This window comes from Vulpes lagopus, chromosome 2 (assembly GCF_018345385.1).
Source record: "Vulpes lagopus strain Blue_001 chromosome 2, ASM1834538v1, whole genome shotgun sequence".
Lineage (NCBI taxonomy): Eukaryota > Metazoa > Chordata > Mammalia > Carnivora > Canidae > Vulpes > Vulpes lagopus.
In genome coordinates, this window is record NC_054825.1 from 104297031 (window position 1) to 104322163 (window position 25133).

Genomic DNA, 25133 nt, shown 5'->3' on the forward strand with positions numbered 1-25133 from the left:
TAATTATGTAGTTCAAGCTAAAGAATAAGCTAGCCATAATAACCAATACCATTGTGGGAAAAGGACAGTACAAAGAGACACGTCCTATTAGATATCATGCGATCTGAAGCATGTCACTGACCCACAAACCAGGTGCAGAAAGTGACTCAAGGTCCCCCCCCCACATGCATGTGTGAATGATTTCTTCATTGTCATTTTTAAATCTCTAATGTGATCATCAGAATACACAATCCTTGTTCAGATGCATCTCACTGTCTGCCGAGGAAAGCAGGGATAACCAACACAGTGGAGTATGGCAAGGTCCACAGGGAGGGGTCTTCAGGAGCCCAGACTTCGTAGTGCGGGGGTCCCTAGATCAAGTCGTACAGCCTAATTAGGGGTCACTGCATTGCAGGAGGGCAAGAGACCCAGTGGGTCAACACACCAGGTGGAACAGACAGTAGGACAGAGGCTCAGAGACTTGCAGGGATGCTTGAAAGCAGTCCAAAAGACCAATCTCCTGAGATTTGGGGGAGCTATTTACTCTACAACTCATGTGGGGGCTGCCTCTGCTCTTTCTGCAGTGGTGCATGGGCTGGGTTCCTCTGCTCCTCATCTAGCCCCCTCGTGTTAGCCTGTCTGGAGTTTTATCCATTCTTTTTGTTTGAAGCAACAGGTCCTATAACTAAACTTCAGAATCTATCAAACAATCTACTCAATGGTTTTGGATCCAAGCCACCAGTCCTGTTTTCACCTTCTCCCATTCATTGACCTCTGGAAAGTTCCCGCATGCCTCTGCTAATTGTGTTACCTACCTCTGACTCAAAGGAATAAGTACAGTTATGAGATATTTTAGCTGAAAACAAACTTGGAGGTTTTTGTTTTCATAGATCATCTATTGTAGTGGCCCGAGGGCTTACTGGGACTTGCAGAGTGAAGATAACGTCAGACACTTACCATCACTGTGATGGAACTCACACTTTGCAGGATTGGGGAGAGCGGGAATTTAGTTCACCGCTGTGCAGAATGCTGCCATTCCTTCATAAAACGTTTTAATCGTATCAGAAGTTCAGAGCCAAATTTACCCACATCTGAGCAATGTAAATGAGACTTTAGGGCGTGTATTTTTGGCACTAACTTATTCCTGGCTTGCTTATAAGCAGCTCGAGTCCTTTTTCAGAAAGAGAGGGGGGGTTGAATTAAGTCACTCATTAACAATGATTCAGTGTTATTAGCTCAAGTGACAGATGACAAAATTCCAAGTAACCTTCCTGACTCACTTGACAGTAAGATGACATTCTTTCCTGGAAGCCTTTTCACCTCCTCTTACATCAAATTAAAACTGTTCCTGGTTGCCTCCATGCTGTGTTCTTTGTTTCTTCCTGCCAGTTCTCATTTCCTGTACATCACACTTCCCCAGGTCCCCGGCTTTCCCTGCTCTTCTCTGGATTCTGCACCATCATTCATGGAGTCTTCACCCTGTCGCTCGGAGCCATCCTCTTGTTCCAACTGGGTAGCCAGCTCTTCTCTGGCAATCTCTTTCTCAGCATGCTCTCCCTACGATGAGGTCCTCTGTGTTCTGCTTCTAGGAGTTTCTTCCAAAAAACATTAAAATTAAGAGTCTAGAGGTGCTTTTGAGGCAATCACCAAAATAAAAGGAAACTCTAGTCTTTCATCTTGCAGAAGAATTTACTTCATAGTAAATTTGTTATAGGTGTAAGTATATATAAATGCCTTAAAATGGACTGTGTGGGCCCGGGAGTCTGCATTTTAGCACAGTTCCCAGGGGGTTCTTATTCACAGTGTAGGTTAAGAGACCTGGGAACAGACAGGATTCCAGTCTGGAGGCCAGGCCATGTGGAGGCTTAGGAGGTTCTCATGTCTCACAGAGATCAGGGCAGCAGTGAGGCTTCCTATAGGAGCCACTTCCAGAAGAGTAACTGCTAGGGTGATTTGCCTCCTTGAAATGTTAATAAATAGCAACTTTTGAATACTGTTGGAAGACTTGCACTGGCAGTGTTGAAAACTCATCAATAAGGCTATATTTCTCCTCTAGCTCCCCTTAGAACCATCTTTTCTCTGGGTGTTTGGGGTAGATGTTGACACAGTTTGCAAACAGGGGTAGAAGGCCATAACATTGATGGCCCAGGAGTGGATGTTTAGAGTCAAAATGAGGAATCAGACCATATCTGTAGAAGACTTTATAATGTAGACATTTACAGCTAGTCTAAAAGTATGTATTCATAATAATTCATTGTTGACTTGAGTTGCCTAGAATTAGAACTGTCCCCCAGCAACAGATTGTTTTGTGGAAAGAGAGCGCAAAGAAGTACAAGACAGGCCTCCTGCCCTTGAGAAGTTTGTTGCCTAAGTATGAAAAGTTAACTAACACCATAAAGAATATTTGACAAGTTTATAGCACTCAGGATATCTAGTCTGATCTTAGGATGGTCATTTTAGATGAATTCTCATAAAGGAATGAGATGGGAGGAAAGTGAAAAATTAGATGACAGCTACCCTAAGGCCCTGAATGCTGTCCAAGAAAGAGGGAACCAGACTCAGCTGCTAGCATGGAATGCTGAAATAGGAAATAGAGATGATATGGCTTTAGGAGAACCAATCTCACATAGTATAAAGTGAATCTATGAGATGTATTAGTTAGCTACTGTCCAGTGATGCTGTATGACAAACACCCTCCAAAATCTCCATGGCTTTTACAAATAGCACTTCTCTTTCTCATGTACCTGGAGTTCATGGGGTGGCTCTGCGACTGGCTGCGCTTGGCTCGAGGGATTGATGAGGGTGAGTCTTCCCCTCAAATTTAATTCTGAGGACCCAGGCTGAAGGGACTGCAGCTCCCAGGCTCATGTTCTCCTCACAGTATGGGTCACTGGACCACATTATGGGGGCACCAAAGCAAGCAGTATCTGAAGGCCTCTGCTTACAGCACATTTGTTAAGCCTCTAATGACCAAACAAGGCAGATGGCCATGACCATGACCGTGATCTGTCAGTAGAGCAAGGAAGGATGATACTCTACCTCAAGAGGAAGAAAAGTGAATATTTGCTGAAATTATCCAATCCATCACTTGCAGAGAGACTTGAAGACCGAAGATCAGTCACTTTTTGGTTGTGTGTCTGTTCATCTTTGTACAACCTACAGTGTCTTATAGTCCAAATGTCTGTTGTTTTCTTGAGTTTCCTAGAATTGAAATTGGTCTCCAGCAATGGATTTGGGAGTTAGGGAGACAAAGGATAAAATATACATCACCAGCCATTAAGTTTCTTCTACCAGCATATCTGTGGCCGATCGGCTGATCCAACTGCTCGATGTTGGGTGTTAAACAATAAATGTTTCACAAAATTCCACCCACTGGCAGTAGCAGTTGGGTAGGATTGACCTGTTAAGGCCTGAACAGTTGGATGATGACTAATAACCTGTGCACTTTTGTTTTGAAAGCTTAGAATAGGTTTGTACATTAAAAAGCTATGAAAATAATTTGGTTTATCAAAATATGTTTTTATTTTATTCTCAAAAAGCTGAAAACTATTTTAGATAAAAGACTAATTGAGGGGCACCTGGGTGGCTCAGTTGGTGGAGTGTCTGCCTTCAGCTCAGGTCATGATCCCAAGGGTCCTGGGATCAAGCTCAGGTCAGGCTCCCTGCTCAGTGGGGAGCCTGCCTCTCCCTTTCCTCCCCACTCATGCTCTTTCTTGCTATCTCTGTCTCTCTCTCTCAAACAAATAAAATCTTTAAAAAATAATACTAGTTGAAATGGAAAGATTAAGTTGGGGAAAAGGAGAAGAGGAATCACTTACTTAGAAATTAGTAATGTAGGGTGCCTGGGTGGCTCAGTTGGTTGGGCCTCTGACTTGGGCTCAGGCCATGATCTCAGAGTCATGGGATGGAGCCCCACATCTGGCTCCCTGCTCAGCGGGGAATCTGCTCATCTCCCTCTCCCTCTGCCCCATCCAGTGCTTGTCCATATGCTCTTGCTCTCTCTCTCTCTCTCTCTCTCTCTCTCAAATAAATAAGCTTTTTTAAAAAATAAAATATCGGAGAAGGACAATCATCATATGGTTTCACTCATATGTGGAATATAAGAAATAGTGAAAGGGATTATAAGGGAAAGGAGGGGAACGGAGTGGGAAAACATAGAGAGGGAGACAGACCATGAGAGACTCCTAACTCTGGGAAGCAAACAGGAGGAGGGAAGTGGGGGATGGGGTAGCTGAGTGACAGGCCCTGAGGAGGGCACTTGATGAGCACTGGGTGTTATACTATATGTTGGCAAATTGAATTTAAATTTTAAAGAACTGAACAAAATAGAATAAAATAAATAAAAATCAGTAATGTAAAAAATTAATGTGCTTGTGAAGATGACATTATTATATTTTTATTAAGGAAGGAAAATGAATGCACAGAAACAATGTATACTAAAATAGCTCTTTGGCTTATATGATCATAAAAGCCATCCATCATATATCTATGTGGGGCTTTTTACTTTAGGAGGTGGTTCTATATGTTATCTGTTACTTCGTCTGTTGCTCACAACCAGCCAATGCATCAACCGAGGTGGAAAGTATCACCCCCATCTGCTAAAGAAATCTGGTTCAGAGAGGGCAGGAACTTGCCAACAGTCAAAGTTTGTAAGACTCTAGTAGCCTGAACTAGAAGGCATCCTCCCAAGCCCTGTGGGAAAGTGGGAAAGCTCGTAACGCACAGATGCAGAGCAGAGAGAAACTCAGCTGAGCCTGAAGGTAAGCAGCAGATGGACAGTAAGGTTTTAACACATGAAGAAAGGCAGTAACCTCTACCCCAGCCTGGTAGAAACACGTCATCCGTCCAAGGAGCGCGGCTCTATGCCTGGGCACCGGGCAGGGCTGCGGCATGCAGGGAGAGTAGGAAGATGAGTTACACATGCTCACCAGCCTCCGAAAGCTTCTGAAGGCTCCAGGATGAGTAAGGAAGGTGAGTGTCTAGCATGACCTAGCTGGACCCGTGCAACTCATAAGTAAACTCAGCATGCTAGTTATTGTCTCAGGATTACTGAGAGGTTAACAAGACAAGGTACATGTGTAAGTATTTTAAATCTTTAAAAATCTCTCATGATAATTATATTAGCCTCCTGAATTGACATAGCACCTGATTTTGTACTTGGATCGCGCCTTCTCCTTCCCAGGGCTCCCATGAGTCCATTAAGATCCAAGGGGGAGAGTTTAATGAGGTGAGCTGTGTACTTGAATCAAAAGGTACCAGCAACTTGAGTGGAAGCTGTGAGCCCCATATGTGAGAAAGAGTTCAGTGATCTATCCCGATGGCCTGGACAGAACAAGTCCCCTACGGGCTCACAGCCGGAGCTCAGCTGCCATGAGGACAGGCAGCCCAGGGTTGTGGCTCTGCTACAAATGCAGCTTACTGCTCCCTCCAAGGACAGGGCCTGCCGGGGACCAAGCACCTGGCTTCTAGAGTTTGCTTAGAGTAGGGATTCCTGATCTGGGCACCCTGGATGGAATTCAGGGGTCCGTGAGCTTGGATAGGAAAAACAATTACATCTTTATTCTCACTAGTCTCTAAATGAAATTTAATATTTCCTTCAATTATGAATATGAGCCACAAACCACATTAGTAGTGTTAGTCACCACTAGAAACCACAGACATTTTCTGATGCCTTCACAGTTCTTGCAGATATTCAGACTAACATTTATACTTGTCACTACTTCACAATTACGGCAGCTGAGAAACTATAGCTTCTATTATTTGGCATATTAATAAATAAGCATACATTTCATTATGTCACAGCTTTTAAATTATTTTGAAAATAATCCTTATTATTTTCTTTTGTCCTCTCATGTAGTTTATGAATTTAAAAACACACAGGGAAGGGAGGTGGTCCCTAAGCTTCATGAGGCCACTGACAGGATTCACCACACACACGAGAACCCCTGGTTAAATCTTGTTTGGATTCCTCACTTGTTAGAGAACAGACTTCTGAAGATGACAGGTAACATCTTTTCTTCACCCCACAACCTTCCAGAGAGTTTGTGTTGATTTTTTTTTTTTAGTAATACACAATAACATTTCTTTCAAGAATGCCATTTTTAAAAGCTCTTTAAAAAAATAAGAAAAAGAAAGAAAGAAAGAAAGAAAGAAAGAAAGAAAGAAAGAAAGAAAGAAAGAAAGAAAGAAGAAAGAAAACAAATGATACTGGGCTCATTTCTCTTCCTTCCTCTTTTTCTTCCTCTTTCTCTCTCGATCCAAATGCAGGTGTGCGGCACACAGACACACAACTTCCTGAGAGTAAGTGGGCAGGCAGGTGGACTACTCGCCCAGGGCAGCCTGCTGAGCCTGGGGTTTAGCCACTCCCAACCCGTGGGTGTTTTCTGGGAGCATTTGTGTAACCCTTTCTTACAAAGAAGGGACCAGAGAGTTCAGTGACAGGATGAGCTGTGTGAAACTGGTCTTCACCACCTCTCTGGGTTCTTAGGTAAACAGAATCTATCTTAAAAGTTATTTAAAAGTTGTTGAGAATCCCTTCCTTCCCACTGTGCTTGTCCTGGTCCCTTTATACTGCTGAGAAATACTGGGGGGAAAAGAACCCTTGGTTCTTAAAACCTTCCCACAAAGGATAATATGGCATTGTCACAAATTTGAAGCAGAGATCCTTTCCCAGCCCCGCATGGGTTGCATAATGGTTTGTACCACATACCTTTCCACAGAAAGTAGGCAAAACTAGGTGGTATCAGGAGCATATTCCTGACTTTTATGAGTTAAATTCAACAACAACCTCAGAATAGACTGGTATGCCGTTTATCATATAAGTAACCAGCTTTCTACCAAGCGGTTTGTGCCTGAGAAACCATTGCTTATTAGTAACTGATTTATAGGTTTGTTTTTCAGTCCAATTAGCTGGAAAAAAAAACCCTACATTTTTTCCATCTTTGATCACGCTGAAGCTTTGCTGTAGGATTGGAAGTCGCCAGCATCTGTGCGCCTGGGATGACTAAAATGCTGTGCTCAGGGAAGCGGTGAGCTCCTAGGCTCGTGATCCTCTAGGGCTGTACACGTGGCTGTAGGTAGGACTGTCTACTGACTGTCGATGGTCCATCAGGGCCTGTGTGAGGCAGCACTGGGGAGGCAGTGGTGAATGTGGTTAACAGGGTCCTGCCTATAAGGACCTTCAGGTGGCTACCGAGGAACACATGCAAGCATCCATGCAACAGAGAAGCAGAGATGACCAGTGGAAGTATGGGGTCATGTGGGACAGGGCCACGCAGCTCCAGGAGCTGTTCAGGATGCCAGCTGGAGGGCAGGGACCCCCACACACACCGTAACTCTGCTCCCTTCACCCAGAATGTCCCCCCATTGCCAGCATGCTCTCGCCCCTCCTTTGCCCAGCTCTTTACACTTTGCACAGTGATGCCAAAAAGAGCTCTGAGCTTCGTGGTGGGTGGGGTGGGTTGTCATCATTAGCTGCCACTAATGAAGAGTCCAGTTTCAGCCCTGCCACCTGTAGTCTTTTGCTGGTGTTGGAGTCACAGGATAGAGAAGGAGGGAGAAGCCAGTCCTTCAAGGAACGGTCTGTAGGCAAAGGCCAGACCGTGGGCAGACTTTTTTTTTTTTTTTAAGATTTTATTTATTTATTCATGAGAGAGAGACACACACACAGATGCAGGCAGAGGGAGAGGGAAAAACAGGCTTCATGCAGGGAGCCTGATGTGGGACTCAATCCCAGGACCCCAGGATCACACCCTGGGTCAAAGGCAGGTGCTAAAGCACTGAGCCACCCAGGGATCCCTGTGGGCAGACTCTTATGTGAGCAGGGGTGGAGTGGGAGCCTCGCCTCAGGGTGTCAGGGGACAAGCAAGGGGCCCCCAGGGGTGGATCCTGGCTGGACCACGGTCTGGACGGTCTGTCCTCAACTTTCTGCCTAAAAGTCATCAGCAGTTTCTTGGAGAGAAAACCAAAAACTAACATCCTAACATACCTTTTTTGAACATTTGCCTTTGACTTTATAGGGTGAGGAGTCCTAATAGTTCTTCTGGGGGAGCTTCTGATTCCCAACGAGGTCCTTTGGTGCATCATTGCCACCCGAGTAGAGGCCTTGGCCCCCTTACAGCCCGTTGTCCCCAGACAGCTGAATTAGGTCCCTCTGAGACAATCTGGACCTAAGAGTGGGAACAATCAAATAACCTGCCCAGCCCACCAAGTCCGAGTGAGGTCACACATTTCATGTTCTCATCAGTCACTGTGGATGAGGCTGTGGTGGCAGGAGGGCTCACAGCCCACATAAGAAAAGGCAGGTGACATTGGCCCACAACCTGAAAAGGGCGGCCTTGGGCTCAGACCCTGGACTTTGCAGGAATGAGGTCCCGGTTCTGCCCATGTGTTTGGGGACAGAGCCATCCCTTTGTGCCAGACCTTGTTAGCCAAGCTCCCACACCGAATGTGCAAGCCAGAAAACCACTGTGTTCATTTTCAGCAAATGACTGTGACTCCCTGCCCCAGGGGCCAGAGTTCTCCCGCCATGCAAAACCAGCCCTTTCTCTACCAACGGCCAAGCTACTTGGGTAGCCAGTTCATCATCAGACTGCCAGTTTATAACCGTGGGATGGAAATATAACCACGATAGGAAGCAGAACCCTCCAGGGCACGCCCTGTGTGGCTTTCTGGATGATTGGGTCAGATACTCTCACGAGAGTGGGAATAGTTTATATGGGCCCTTTAGAAAAATGCTTTGTTAGAGGACTCTGATCGTTTAAAATAATGAATTTAAAATAATTTTTAAATGTGTCTTTTTTATTCTGCACATTTCCTTATTTAAAAATGGTTTTCAAAAAAGAAAGCCTGCGTGTCTGACAAGATGTGTTTGGCAAGCACATCCCCCGCCAACAGGAGGGTCTCAAGGACAGAATTCCTGTGGCCTTGGGACCCTGTCTCCGTCTATCCTGGGTGGGCACTGTGACATGCCGGCACCGTGTTCTGTGCACGCTGCACGAAGGCCTCCTTCTGCGGCAAAAGCAGACTGGACCTAAGCCAGAGGACAGTGGTCCCCGGCCATGGGTTTTATTTTTATCTGGCCAAGAAATGCTTGCCTCATTTCTGCCTATAATTGTCAAACTGCAACTTTGCTTTAAAAATACTTTTTTTTTTGACACCCAGGAAAGCCATAGCAATTACTTCATGAAAGTCTGTTTCTGATGGTCTCACTGGCCTCCTGCCCCCCAATGTGTATCTTCTTGATTTGCTGTCACCCTGATGCGCACGTGGTTCCTGGCTTTGTCTCCAGGGAGCGTGTGCTCGGCTCTGAGTCCGCTTCCTTTGCCTTCCTGAAGCCTGTCTGTCCCTCAGGTTTATGGCTCCAGCTCAGGCCTCTGCTCCGAGCTCCATGCTGACAGAGGCCCCTGATTTTCTGACACCTCCACTTGGGGAGCTCAGAGACTTTCCACGTCAGCAGGTTGGGGGTGACCCCACCTGGCTGAGAGCCAGGAGGTTTGTTGGTCACTCTCTGAGTGGCAAACACCTAAGAGTCACTTTGGACTCCTCCCTCCTCTGTCCAAAGTTAATGTGTCATGCAGCTCTGTACATTTTGGGTCCCAGGTCCACCTGCCTCCCCACCTTTGCTGTGCCATGGCCAGCTGCAAGCTGCATTCCCTTTGCACCTTGACGGGGCAGGGTCTCCTGGCGGCCTCCGCCATCCATCTCTTCTCCCCATCCGATCCACCCTCTATGGCTCCAAACAGAATGTGATCCCACTGCCCTTCTTGAAAAGTGCTTTCGTGCTGGTGGTTAATAGGAAGGATGCCCAAATCGTTAACCTGCTCTGCAAGATGTGCACCCTGCCCAACCTCCCCTGCTTGGCCCCTGTCCTCTTCTCCATTCCTGGAACAAGCCACAGTGCCCTCTGTGAACTCCTGCCCATGTTTCAGGGAAGGACCTGGGGTGGTTTCTCAGGGAAACCCCTTCCTCCTACAGCTTTGTGAACTCTGCCTGCATGCTCCCCAGCTGTCACAATACACTGGGGGCTTATTTGGAGTGTGAGCCCCAAGAGGGCAGGCTGTGCCTGTTTCCCTCGTCCTGTGTTCCCAGCACCTGGCACCTCGCCTGGCCTGCAGGTGCTCAGTTAATATTTGCTGATGGAGGGAGCAAAGGAAAGGAGGCAGGGAAAGAGAAAAAAGCAATTAAATATTCTTCTGGTTGTATCTACCTCATGTCTCCATTTTACCTTTCTCTCTTAAAAAAAAAAAAAAAAGGGATCTTGCTTTTTTGGTTCTCTGACTAGGCTGGTGCTCTCAACTGGAACAAAACCGGTTCCTTCCCGCAATCTACACTAAATAAAACTCACAGCCCCACCCTCAAACCCTCAAAGTTCAAGAAGTACAAATGAAAATCTTCAGACTCTAAGAGAAACGGTAGCAAATTATAAAATATAAGTTTGATCAGAAACTAAGAACCCTGCAACAGTCCCAGGAGGATGGAAGTGGCATGATTGAGAATATATTTGGACCTATTGCAGGTACGATATATACATAGATTGATTCACTGGGCTAGTATTTCGGGCCTGTCATATGTCAGCTGCAAATCTGAATAAAGCAGTAGTTGCTTTCAAACGTTTTTCTTCCCTGCCACTCACAGTAAGAAATGCATATATCCTGGTACTCAATGTATACAAATGCTCAGCTAACGTTTCATGAAGCAGTAACTTGATGACATGAGATGCCTCCATATTTTCTATGCTATTTTTCTTCTTCTTTTTTTTTAATTCAAAGGCTGGTCACGGCCAACTAAATTTTATTTCGTGACCCACTACTTAATCACAGCCCTTACTTTGGAAAACCCTGAATAAAACATAGGCCCTTCCTGTAAGTAAAGCCAGCAGCGTTCTGTGTGGGTGCGCGGCGGCGGGGACAGAGGCAGCAGCGGTGGAGTCATGCAGGGTGAGCAGAGGTCAGCCTCCAGCCGGCTTGGGGTTTTAGGGCATGTCCTTCAGAACCTGAGTACAACACAGGTAGCAGACCAATCTAGTAGGTACACCTGCCTGCCTGCCTGCCTGCCTTCTTAGAAAACCTCAACTTGTAAATGTGCTGTTTGAAATACTTCATTTTCAGCAAACTATAGGTCAGCTGTTCTTAAGACCTGGTCTAAGACCAGGCTTCAGGAAATTGTATGGAAACTACCGTGTATGAGTGTATGGGGTAGGGGGTAGGAGCCCACAGTTTTCATCAGATTGTCAAAGCGTTTGGGAATAAAAAGTGCTAAGAACCACTGCCCTAGAGGTCAAAAACCTGAGTTTCTGATACTGGTGGGGAACAGTAGACAAGAGGGTGGAGTTTTAGCCTTTGCTTCAACCATTTTCCCTCATTAACCTCATTTCTATCATACTCTTCTCTGTCATACCTTCCACCAGGCCCTGGCCCCTCAGCAAGAGCCCGCCCCCCCCCCCCCCCCCCCCCCCCGCCTGGCTGCTGGATTTGAGCCTGGTAGCTCCAGCAGGTGTCAGCCACGAAGGATTCTCTATTTGCCCCGAGGCTCTACATGGGGAATGGGATGTTAGCCTACTGCAAGTTTAACAGTTAATCACCACATCCCTGCTGTACTTTGCTCTTAGATGCCCTTTGTAAATCCTTTCAAACAATCTAGTGGAAAATCTAGCCATTAATCTACTTCAATTAGAAAATCACTTTCCTAGCCCATAAACCTATGGCAGTTAGCAGGTCTGGCTTCATGGGTGGCAGGACCCAAGGTCGATTTAATGCTCTGCTGTTGCTGCCTTGAAATTCTTATGATTTTTTTTTTTTTTGAGAGAGAGAGAGAGAGAGAGAAAAAAAAAGAGTGTGCCAACAAGGAGGAAGCAGGGAAGGGCAGAGAGAGAGAATCTTAAGTAGGCCCCATGCCCAGCACAGAGGCCACCCAGGGCTCTACACGGGGCTTGATCGAACAGCCTTAAGATCATAACCTGAGCTAAAATCAAGAGTCAGATGCTTAACCAACTGAGCCACCCAGCCACCCCTCTTATGAATTTCTCTATAAGTTGCCCTATAATTTCCATTTTGCGGTGGGCCCCACAAATTATGTAGGCAATCCTGACCATTAGATAAAACCTTTGGCTTGATCTTTTGAGTGCCTTAGTTTAAAAAAGTAATTAATGATCCACTGGCTAGACAGAGTGACTCAGTGAAGTGCTGGCATGCTTTTCATGAACAACAGCAACCAACAAGAAGACAACCCCCTATATTTAGCATCTGAGAAATCTGTGCTGATCTGATTCTGGTGGGAAGGGGGGAGTATTTATGTAGCACTTTGTAGTCTCTGAGTGCAGTGTAGTCTCTGTTCCTTGCAGTTCCCCTCACGTTCTGTGCTTGGTAGAGCAGTGGTGTCTCCAATGAACTTGTTTCCTGGTTTTGCATCTTGTGAAATATTTTTTTTTGTATTTTTGTTGAAGGTTAAACATGTGTATAAATTGTAAATATATTTGGTTTGTTACAGTAAAGGCTTTAGTACCAACAACAACAACAAAATCTCTTGAGTGCTTTAGAGCCACCAGTTCATTCGGGGCCTAACCTGGGTCTAGAAGAGGGCCAGTTCTTATAAATTATTTATACTACTACCAAAGCCTGCCAACACTTCCTAATTTTGTGTAGAGTAGACACAATCGACTTCAATTCTTGACATTTTTATTTAGCCATGCGATTTTAATATTTGAATTGGAAAGAACCTTTACAGCGTATCTAACTGCTGGAGCCCACAAACCTGCCTAGGTAACATTGCTAAGTAGGCCTTTAGGATTAGGGTCACAGGTCCTCTATCCCGAGAATCCAGTGTCCTTTCAACAGGGCAGCACCAAGGTATCAATTTACAACAGCGGGATACCACGCATACTGAGAATTTAACTTGGGACCACTTGAAACAATTACAGCAAACACTTACTAGCTGATTGCAAATCTAGGGTGAGGGGAGAGGGTTGTAAGCAGTGGACCATTTTAGAAAATGGAATAAAATGGGGAAACTCAATATATAAAACCGATAAATGTCTCTCCGCTCTAGTTAAAAGGGAAGAAAAGATGAATGATTGGGTGGAGGGATGTCCCAGCCCCCAAGAAGTTCAATCTGGAAATGCATCAGTTCTGATTCACATCAAGGCTGCACCCAATGAGGAGAAGGAGGCACCAGCAGCAAGAGCCACACGGGGGTACAAGCAAAGGGCTCATGTGATCTTATTTGCTTCAGGTGGCCCTCCTAGCAACCATGTGGAGCACTCACTGATGGGGTGCCCCAGGAAGATTTTACAGTGGTTCACAAAAGAGCTTATCTAATGGTCACATATGCACTGCAATGGCCTTCAGAGACTGGAAGCAGAAGCATAGAAAAGATAGCAGGAAGACAGTTAGCAATCCTGTTGACCAGCTGAATATGAAGAATGAATATAAAGGGCAGAAATGAGTGCATTCTCTACGTTGTGCAACTAGTTGCCTTGCCTTGAGGGTGCCATTTGCTACGATGAGGCCAGCAGCGAGGAGAAGAACAAACAGGGAAGCATAATGACTATAGCTTTGGACCCACTAAAGGTGAGGTATCTCCGAGACAGGTAGGTAGAAATGCCTAGCGGGCGGTTGGAAAGATAGCAAGAGCTCAGTCAAGGTGAATTTATCTGTGAGAAAAGTAGAGGAGCCTGGGATGAATGACATCCAAAAACACCCTCAGCTAGTGCCTTGTATTCAACAGGAATGACTGGGGCTACCAACTCCCAACTTTACCCTCCCAAACCTGGATCTTTGCCCCAGATCATCAAACCTTGCACCAAAGTGACAAAGGAACTGTGGAATCCCAGGCACATGCCCTGGAATGCCAATCACACAAGCAGCTGGAGATGCAGATATTTGAGGGGGCTGAACATCCGTGAAGAGTGACGGCCTGCTATGAGAATTTTGGAAAGCCCTACAGAGGACTTCTGAGCTTCATATATCCCTTCTGCCCATCTGAGTCTGATTTTGCTTCTATTCTATATCGCAAAGTAGGGCAGCCAGGACTTGTCTCAAGATAACTGGACTGAGCCAAGAACCCCTGGCTCTGAGAGTGCTGGGCAGGGAGGGTGCCTCAGGGTCTTCTAGCCAAGGCCTGCCTTTTAGAAATGGGAAACTGGGGACAAAGTGTGAATACTATAAAAATGAATATCAGCTGCATAAACTGAAGAAGGATTCAGGGGGAGCACAGGCCCCTCTGGCTCTCCTGTCTCACACTTGTTCACATCATCTTGTAACATTCAGACATTTGTGGTAGCCACAAGACACAGTGTAAATACAGGTGTATTTCCAGGTGAGATGTTATAGGGAAAAGCACCCTAAAATATATAAAGCACAGCACATATTTGCTATCCTTTCCTTGTGCTGGTCTTATGTTTTAACACTACTCTTGATGGGGTGACTAGGTGACGGGCACTTGATGGGATGAGCACTGGGTGTTATGCTATATGTTGGCAAATCAAACTCCAGTAAAAAAATATATACAAAAAAATTAAAATTAAAAACCCACTACTCTTAATGAAGTTCTTAAGTTCAACTTAAGAAAAATGAAAAGTCTCAGAAGTTTTGCAAAGAGGTTTCATTCTGGATAGTTATTTTAAGATTACTGCTCTGAACACATCAGTTTGCTTTTCAAAGGAACCATCATCAGTCCCATTGAGTCACTGCATCCTGCTCATTGACACAGCTCTGTGCCTGAGATGACATCAAGTCACAGAAGCTTGCTTACTCCAGAAGAGCATGCCCACCAGGAACACAGGCTTCCAACTGTGTATGTGTGTAGTCAAACTAAAAGATTTTGAAAAGCCTTAGAATCTTTAGCTTTACACATATAACATACCCACAGGATAACTCACTTCTGAAACCTTCATTTTGGGGATAAATTGACAAAGCCTTCAAAAAACACAGTATCGAGATGTGAAAGGACCTGTGACTCAAGAGTGTGGAGAACGTGGGGGAAAACAGCAACTGGCCATCAAAAGTAGTTCTTGACCCAGACCCAGCACGGAGCAGCTGTGGCCCTGGCAATTCCATCTGGCTCCGAGCTTTACTTTCCTCACTATACCTGGGGACCTGTGCCATCTAACTCCCAGGACCAGTGTGGGGTAAGCGAATGCAAACAAGTACTAAAAACCAGAAAGCCCTACAGATGTCTAAGCCATTCCAATATAAGGTGGTATTGATATTGATTTCAAGGCTTGGAATTTCTAGAGAGGAATGGAGAAGTTTCTGAGGGGTGTTGGTTGTTAGCATGATCTTGTCTTCCAGGATCGGAAGATATATTTTTTTTTTTAATTCTGTGCAGATTGAAGAGGAATTCCCACAGTTTCTGGCCCTGCAGACTCATAGATAGTCGGGGCGGGGGCGGGGGGTGTGCGGTAAGGCTGAGAGGGGCCTGGGTGGGCTCAGGGAGTGACTGCCAGGAAGGAAGATTCCCTGAGCACCCAGGTACTGGCTCATCATGCAGCTGATTTCAGAGTTTCACGACACAACAAGGACCACCCATGCCTCAAGACTGTTTTCTTGAGGACATACAAATTTGAACTTACATTACTGATTTTATCATGATGAGCCAGAGCTCTAATCCAGCAACTAAATTCCAGGAAACTCAAAAAGCTCAACAGTGGGGCTCTCATCCTGAGTCTTCCAAGGGCAGAGATGCTGGGACAGCCAGGGCTGAGAAGGCAATGCCATTCTCCTGCCTCGTTGGAACTGATGCTTCTTAGGATGCCCCCTGCTGGATCCCAAATTTAGAAAACTGTAGGATTTCTTTCCTTCTATCTCATAATAGGCCAATTCACTTTTTATAAAGTCATCGTATTTTTATTAACATTCTTACATCTCCTTTCAAAAAGTATTCGTATTACAAAGTCTTTTCCTGTTTTCTCCATTTTTTTGGCAACGATTTCTCTTTGCTTCTCTGGAAAGATCTTTTTTTCTCCCCTCTTACAAATTTTGTTGTCATCTTTGTTTTCTAGCCAGCAGATCTGCCTCATGGCACAGCTACTTCCAAAGGCTTGCTTCTTCCCTGCATGTCTTCCCTTATCCTAGAAGCAGAAAACTCCCCCAGCATCAGAAACCAACCTTACAAACAGAAGTTAAACAAACTGAGACAATTTGAGGAAATAGAAATGTGTACGGTTTGAGGAGCTGAAGGGACCTTAGTTGTCCATTGTTAAGCCTCCTCCCTTGATGCCCAAAGAGACTCAGGGCCATGCCAGGTAATGGTGAAGCCAGAGCAGGGGCGGGGGGTGAAGAGGAGACAGTGGCGGGAGACGCTTTGATTCTACATCACTGCCCAAGGTTTTGTTAAGCAGCATGGAACGATTACAACAACTCTACACTTACTAGTTTGTTTTACATGGAAAATTTTAGTTTTTTAGCAAAGGGAGCTAAAAGCTGTAGGATCTTAATTCATTGGACATGGCAAGGGCTCAAGACTGCAAACATCTGTACGGGTACTAATAAAACACAGAGTCATTTTGCGTTTTATTTAACAGCTCAAGGGGGCCTTGGGGCTATTGAATTCAACTTTTTACATGTGAAAAAATTAAGTCCCCACATAGAAGTGATATATTAATACTTTATGGCCACAGAATTAGTATGATAGAATTAGTATGATATTAATGGATAGAACTTATTTTCAGATAAGGAGCTAAGAAGTATTGGGAGGGGGTAGGAAACTTTCCCTGATACATCCCTTGGCCCCAAATAACCCCCAAGCCTCACAGTCTCAATAGGTTTGTCAAATCTATATGTGTCTTAAGGTGTTCCCACTTCTGATTTTCACTTTGTTGAGAATGAGGTCATCATTTTAAAGACTGGAGTACTTTCTGATGGAGAGTAGGCACCCCAGACATGAGCTAGGCCTTTTTTGCATGCCTCAGAGGACAGATGCCCTGAACCAGAAGAGAGAGACCCACAGGGCTTACCAACAGAAGTGCCGGTCCTGTGGTGGCCATGTTCCTTTCTTATTCCCATCCCTGTGATCTGCCCAGGGGTTGTGGGTGCCCAAGCATGCTGCTCCAGGAGGGAGGGCACCCCGGGTCCTCAGGCCCACCTGGCACAATGACCAGCATAGGAGGCAGTAACAGGTGGTGGTTAAGGGTTCAGATTAACACCTGGATTCCAATGCCAGCTTCTCCTTCTGCACTTTCTCATCTGTAAAATGGGCATAATAGCATCAACCTTACCAGGTTGTCAGAGTAATAAGTGGCACAGTTCATATGAAGTACTTAACACAGTGCCTGGCAAGGACTCACTGAGATAAAAGTGGATAAAAGTGAGAGAAGGAGGAGGAGGTAGAGGGAGCATGCCAGGCTGCTTTCAGAAACCCAACCAATCATGGAACACAGCAGCAAAGCTATTTTAACTTGAGTCTTACCAAAAGTTTAGAACAGCGTGAATTATTTAGTGTCTAAGAATTGCATGGGAACCATAAAAGCCAGGTAACAATATGTACCACTCTAACATTCCATCATTCTAAAAAATAAAAATTAAAAAAAAAGATACTTCATAGGGGAAGATTTTTCTAATTTGAGAGGTTAAGGAAAAAAAGGCCTGGGTTTAAAGAAAAAATAATTTTCTGTCTCAAACTTTTAAAAACATTTAACCTAATTTAGAGGTAAGTAACATTTAAAATAGGAGTTTTACATTTTAATTGCATGTTTGTATCTCTGATTCTCAAGACACTGTTGGAAAAGGAAATTGGGATCATTATTTCCTTTCTCCTGGCCAAGCTAAGAGGCAGCCCATCCAGAGCCCAGGACCACTGTCTGGAAAATGAAAAATTTTCTGGTCCTATACCGAGGGGATGATCTTTGTCTATCTCTGGATGCCAGTCATGAGGGCCTGTATTAGAGCCCAACTCTTAGATTTTAAATTCTTAACGTTTCCAACATTGTATTCCTTTCTCTGGAAGCCTTCAAATACAACTTTTGCAAATAGTTTTCCCTTAATATTTCAGTGGATTTTTCTATCCTTGCACAATTCTAATACTTCTCCTATTTTCCTTGTGTTTGGTGTCTTTTTCATATTACATTTCTCCCCTAAACTCCCTTTGTCAGGGGAGAGGCATAGTCTCTGCTCAGAACCTACAGCTCCTGGTGGGCAGTGCCTCACCTCTCTTGGTGATTCCCTCATCTGTAAAGTATGAGCATAGCACCTACTCTGGGACTCTTGTCAAGGATAAATGACAAATGATGAAATAATACTAATACGTAATAATGTAATAGGCAGTTGGAAAATGGTACCTTTAGTCATCATTAATAATAGAGTAATCGTTATTATTTTGAGTTTGGGGTTAATAAAATAAGATCATAATTCCTTTTTCTGAAGTATGTTCCCACTGGCCAATTTAATGCGACCTTCTTTCCCCACTTAACAATCTCAGGGCAGGTGACTTTTTGAAGTTGGCTTGCATCCCACCCACAGCATCTGGGTCCCCCAGTGGTGTCTTATGGAACTTTAAATAAAACCACTGAGGCAGACACTTGACGGGATGAGCACTGGGTGTTTTTCCGTATGTTGGTAAATTGAACACCAATAAAAATTAATTTAAAAATAAATAAATAAATAAATAAATAAATAAATAAAACCACTCTGCCTCCCCCTGATAGTTGGAGAGGCCAGAGGCCACCTCTCGCCACAAGCTGATTCACACCAACAACTGTCCAGTCAGCGCTTTCAGCTCTGGTCAGCAGCTGTCACCACTCAGCCTCCTCTGAGTACATTCGAATTTCACAGACCCCTGCCTTTTCCTCTGGTTGGCTCACCCCAAATTTTCTCTTTCACCAGCATTTTCAGTGTCTGCACCTGGCAACCAGGAGCAGCAATCGCTTGGAAGCCTACCAAACGCGATTAAAGGCATCTCTTTCTTGGCTTGGTGCATGTTTGTTGAGTGTCTGTCTGCCAGGCTGTTTGGGTGGCTAGACATGGTTTCTCAACGTGAGCTCACCTGGGGATGGCGGGAGGACAGATCCGCAGATCATCACAGGGCAGCGAGATGCTAACAGGGCTGTGGTCAGGGTGCCCCAGCTAGCTCCTCGGATCTCTCATTATTTTAGAGAACCTTCCAGATTCTTCCAGATTTACCAGCACCCCGCCACATCCCTGTGTGCCATTCCCCTCCCGTCAGGCTCTGTTCCTCTGTGCAGCAAAGGTGAGCACAGATCCCCAACAGCATAGCACAGGGAACAGCTCCTTGTGCTTTTTAGGAACTCTCCAGAAATGTAGCCGCATAGCTACCACTCCCTTCTGGCAGGGACCAAACTTCCGAATCAAGGAATGTGGCAGCAGCTCCAAAGTGTTTTTTTAAAGACTCTCCCACAGCACCCCCACCCCACCCCCAGTACATAGGACACCCCCATTTAATTTTTCCATGCAGGAAATATACAAACTGACCTCTAATGATAGTTGTGCAAGATGTCTCAGATGTTGTGGATGCATGCAACTAGCTCTGCCAGCTGTTGGGTCCCCCTCTCCTCCAGATGTTCTCCCTCTCAGCCAATTACTGCCTCACTCAGGTCCCCAGGAGCACGTCGTGTGCAGCTCTGGCCACTTCCTCTGGTCCCAGCTCAGCTCATGCCCAACGCTTGTCTACTCTTCTTCCCGGAACCTGAGTAACAGAAACCTCCCCGTCCAGAACGACCCCAGGCACCCCTCTTCCCGAGCTTCCTCCGCTCTGAGCTAGGGTGAATGTGTTCAGAGCAAGAGGCACGCAGGACAGGGTGAGCGATCCTTGTCCTGATTTTATCCTTGACTCGCAAAGGGAGATTTTTGTAGGCTGGCCCAGTGCTGGTGAGAGAGAACAGGCTGGCTAGCTGCTAAGTCAGGAGGAGTTCACTGCGAACTGTGAGGAGTGCACTCCTTGAGTCTGAGCAATATTTGGAGTCTGAAAATAAAGCATCCTATCAAATAAGGACGACCTTGAAGCCATGGAGGATTGTTGTTGTTGTTTTCCTTCCTAGCACGTGACACAGCCGTGGGCACATGGAAAATACTGAGTAGAGGCAGGGGTGCATTTGTGGCCAGGAGCCCTAGAGGCAGGTGGAGCAGGCTTTGCCCCAGCCTCACTACTCATAACCATGGGATGTTGGCAACACACTTGCTGGCATGGGTATCCTTTCGGTGGTATAAGGGTTTAGTCAGTCATTTGACAGGTATTTATTAAAGACTTTGAGTAGCATTGGCAAAAATGGAAAAAAAATGAATGATTTTTGGAGAAAAGTGAGGGTAAAGCTGACAGGACCTGTTGAAGGCAGCACGTGGCCATTTTGGCATCACCAGTGTGTGGTTGGCAGCTGAATGTTGGGATGAAGAGAGACTTCCCAGTGATTGAGAATCCACGGAGAGGAGAAGAGGCCCAAGCTGAGCCCTGGGTGCAGAGAGGGAAGTTGAGGAAGGGGATGGGGGTGGGAAACGACACTCAGGGCAAGGGGGCCAGAGATGCCCACTGAGGCTTTTAGACTCAGTTTACCACCACAGGTTCAACAAACAAAAAGGAAAGACATGAGACACATTTGACAAAAGAATTCCTTGGGGAGCGCCCATTTCAGCGGGTTTTTTGTTAGCCTACAACGTTTTCAGTAAGACAAGTTTCCAATCAGAAACTGCTTCCAGCTCAAGACTGCCAGAGAGCCAGGCCTTCACACCATTCCCAGATATCACCGGTTTTGCAGGAAGCCTCTCAGACCCCATGAGCAAGGGTCTGATGCATCTCATCTTTCCCATTTGCTCAGCCTCCTTCAGGAAGGCCAGAGTCACAGCTTTGCCTACAACCTTCTAAGCTAAAAACAAAACAACTGCCTGCCCCCCTAGCAGTGGTCTACGTGGGCTGTAGAAACCCTTGTTCTTCGATGGGGGTGTGCACGATGTTAACTGTGCCTCCCAAGCCCTGGTGTCGTCTATGCTGATAGGTGGCTTTCACTTGAGGAAGAAGCTCAGCCCACAACATATTTGGGATTTGGAGATAAGCTTTCATGGCTGGAATCAAAAAGTTCCAACCTAACATGTACTTCTCTGCCCACCCCCCCCCCCACCCCCGCCACATCCTATTCACATTTTCCGATACTCATGGATAAAGAAGAAAAGCGTTCTCAAAATGACAGACTCAAAGTCTTGGAAAAATATGGTTGCTTTAGATTTTTTTTCCTCTTTTTGTCCTTCTTTGTGTAGACATCTCCATGTACAGCCTGTGTAGACCAGTGACTTGGGAGAAATGAGGTCATTTTGACACAGAAGTTAACTGTTCCAGCTGTGTGGGCTTGGCAGCACATGCTAATATGGGACAGAGTACATCAACAGGGATCACTGGGCCAGTGTCAGGTTGTCAGGTTGTCACTGGGCCAGTGAGCTCTGAAATTTCTCTTTGGGTTCGCTGTTCAGACTGGCTGTTTCTTGTTAACGCCACTTGCAGCTAGGATGGATCTTACAGTTCCTCTGCCACCACTGTCCCCAGTGTCCCTCACACCCTTTTCAAGAGGCAAGTTTGCAGGAGACATAAAATAGGAGTGATTTATGACAGGTGACATAGGTGCCTGGCTTTGGACTGGCTTACTTACACAGTCACACCTCACACAGGCCTCTCTGTATGCTTGTAAAGCATATAGATATTTAAAATATGAAAACTAGGTTGAAAGTAAACTTGGGAAACACCTCGAGTAAAAAGCTAAGTTGTCCAACCAGTGTTTTCAGCCCCGTCAGCAGTGGCGGCAGTCAGTCCGATCAGGGTGCGTGTGGTTCATAGGGCAACTCTGGATAGTCCTTCTGGACTGAGGAGTAGAAAAAAGAGAAGCCCTTGGCCATGACTTGCAAGGGGAGGGACAAATCACAATCACATTATAGACTTTGTTTGAAATTCCCACGGTGAGAGGACATGGGTTCGTACACAGGCTTCCCGGGGTTACAGGGTAAGAGTGCCAGGAGCCAGCACTCGGGCATTCGCGGGGTGCTAGGGCCAGTGTATGCAGGGGTAGACCGGCCTCAATCTCTAGCTCCGCTGCTCCTGAGCTGCAGGGACCCCTGCCAGCAATCCCCCCTCTCCAGGACTCAGTCTGCTCCTCTAGAAAATAGGGCAGCATCATTTTCCTCCTAGAAATGGCTCGAAGCCATGGGGTACTAAGGTATGTGACTTCTCTTGACAAACTACAAAACACTGTGTACTTTTATTTATTTTTTAAAGATTATTTATTTATTTATTCATGAGAGACACGGAGAGAGAGGCAGAGACACAGGCAGGGGGAGAAGGAAGCCTCATGCAGGGAGCCCGAAGTGGGACTCGATCCCAGGACCCCAGGTTCACGACCTGAGCCAATGGCAGACCCTCAACCACTGAGCCACCCAGGTGTCCCAACATTGTGTACTTTTTAAAAATGCTTTCCAGGGCATTATTCAACCCCAAAGCAACTCTATAAAAGCATCTTCGTTTTACAGGTAACTTAGCTGAGAATTGCAGACTAAAAGATCCAGTGTGTTACACTGCACATGAAGATGACAGCTCACTTTTTAAAATACCCTACCTACAACTATTGAAATAGTGGGGGCATTCCTCGGGAAACAGTTGTTATGGGATGGGAGAGCAAGGGATTATCCCTCTGTCCTAGTGCAGGCCCCTGTGACCTCTCTCTATGGCCACTGACGAGAGAGGTGGTCACTCAGTCCCACATGCACACACAGGCACATGTGGACACATACACATGCACACACACGTGCATGTGCACACGCACACACACTTATACATGCATGCACATAGGCAAGCAAGAGGCCCAGCACTTAACATCGCATCTTAAGGGAGGACTGTTCTGTGCATCTCAGAGGCGTCTTTTAAAAAGAGGGAAACCTTGACTTTTCTCATCGTGATGAGAATTTGAGTTCCCATTTCTTTAAGCTGCTGTTTGAGAAGAATGCGTGTTCTGGGTTTTTCAAGACAACCAGGTTTTGTTAAAAGAATGATCCCATTCTCGAAGTGTCTTCATGTTAAGCATTTCTCTGAGTGGTGCATTTGGAAGCAAGCGGTGTGATGTGATTTTGTGGTGCAGTCGACCCTTGAACAACACAGGCTTGGGGTGCGGGGCCGCTGAGACACACGCACAGCGCTGTGAATGTGTTTTCCTCTCCTCGTGATTTGCTTAATAACGTTTTCTTTATTGTAAGAGCACAGTATATGATACATGTAATGTGTGAAATATGTGTTCATGGGCCTGTGCGGGATGGGTAGGGCTCCCAGTCCACAGGAGGCTGACAGTAGGTTGTTTCGGGGGGTCAGCGTGAGGTGGGGTCCCAGCTGTGTGGCCGTCAGTGCCCCAAGCCCCCGCACCATTCAAGGGCCGACTGTGTTCCCAGGGTACTGGGGAGCGGCGGGGGGGGGGGCTCCCTCGTGTAAAATGACATTTTATTAACTGATTTCCCTATTTTTTTCTCTGCCTCTCATTTCAGAACGGTTTGATCACCACTGTCCCTGGGTAGGCAACTGTGTGGGCAAAAGAAACTACAGATTTTTTTATATGTTTATTTTATCTCTGTCTTTTCTGACAGTCTTTATATTTGCATTCGTTATCACCCACGTCATTCTTCGTAAGTATGCTGGCGAAATCAGATTACGTATGTAACCATTTGCCTGCCTTTGCTTTTCTGATTTAATTTTGAGTTAATATTTTGATCATTTCGGGCTTTCTCTTTCTTCTCTTATCCTCTTCCTGTTCCTCTCCTTACTTCCAGCCTGCCCCTTTCATGCACTCTTCTTCCCCACCCTGTCCTCCCTCCCTGTTCCCCTCCCTCCTCCCTGTCACCCCTCCCTGTCCCACTCTCTGTCCCCCCTCCCTGTCTTCCTTCCCTGTCCCCCCTCCCTGTCCCCCTCCCTCCCTGTCCCCCCTCCCTGTCCTCCCTCCCTGTACCCCTCCCTGTCACCGTCTCTTCCCTCTCTCCCTGTCCTCCCTCCCTCCCTGTCACCCCCAACCCTCTTCTCTGCCCTCCCCCTGCCCTCCCCAATCATTCCTTCTACTCCCCATTCCTCATCCTTCCAGCCACAGCTGCCAGGTCACCCAGATCAGGTTCTCTTTCACTTACAAGACTTTTTCCTTGATACATTTGCCCCTGTTCCAACCTCAAGGACCTCACTTTCTCTTTTGCGAAGGGATCCCTTGGAAGAGTCATTCCCACATTTTGCACAAAGGATAATGTGCTGCAATGATAACCATCAAACAGAAGTTTTGTTTTTAACGTGACACCAGCTTAAGCGAGAACAGTCGCCATCCCTAGGAAACAATGTCTGGGGATAAAGACTGGGTCTCCTCGCATGCATGCACACACACACACACACACACATTGAAGATACATGATTGAAAAGATTTTCAGTTATCTGCTTCACATTAGTAAATCCCTGAAGGAAGGAACTTCATTAAAAATGAGATTTGGAATAGGAAGGATTTTACTAAGTACTTGCCCAAGCAAATGACATCTTCCTTTCCCATTCTCAAGGTCATAACTTCGAATTTCCTTTGTCTCTTGATTATCGGCTTTCCAACAACAGGGAATGATGAGAAGGAAGTGAATCAGCTTTGACCTAGGAATTTAAGCCTTTAAACTTCAATCCCAGGGCCATTAGCGACCCTGCAGGCCAGCGGTGCCCCTGTCCACATTCCTGAATCACATCCACCCGCCAGCAAGCCTAGAGCTCCCTCCTGCAACGTTCCAGGCAGTTTCTGGCTTCAGCCTCACTGGCTTCCCCTGCAGCAGTACTGAAGCCACAGATGGGGTGTGCTCAGGCTGGAGTCACCTTCTGCTTCTCTTGGTGGTGTCAGTTGGGGCCTGGGGCAAGTCAGCAGTATGGAGAGTTTGTTGGCCAGATTTGGACATTACATGGGATCTCCCATGTTTTCATGGCATTTTAAAACTTAGGTCCCTTCTTTTTGACTGGAATCCCTCCATGCAAATGTGACACCAGTCTGTAATCTATGCTTGAGAGCCAGGACTCAGTGGGATCCCAGGAGGAGGATGACCATTCAGTCATGACAGGCCCTTTCCACAGTATTCGTGGCCCCACAGAGGCACCTTTTCTCTCTAATTTCAGAGTTAAAAAGTGACAAAAATGCAGCCAGGGTCCTATCTGTGTGTTAATAGACCAAAGAATCAGAAACA

At 45.9% G+C, this 25133-nt stretch overlaps 1 protein-coding gene across 4 annotated transcripts in view; it reads left to right on the top strand.

The window, feature by feature from the left end:
* Positions 1 to 25133, top strand: part of ZDHHC14 (zinc finger DHHC-type palmitoyltransferase 14) — a 273044-nt gene that overhangs the window by 211276 nt on the left and 36635 nt on the right. For all 4 annotated transcript variants that reach the window (XM_041742553.1, XM_041742550.1, XM_041742554.1 and 1 more), the window contains exon 4: positions 23433 to 23570. In XM_041742553.1, coding sequence (XP_041598487.1) covers positions 23433 to 23570 — 138 coding nt within the window. The remainder of the gene's footprint in view (positions 1 to 23432; positions 23571 to 25133) is intronic.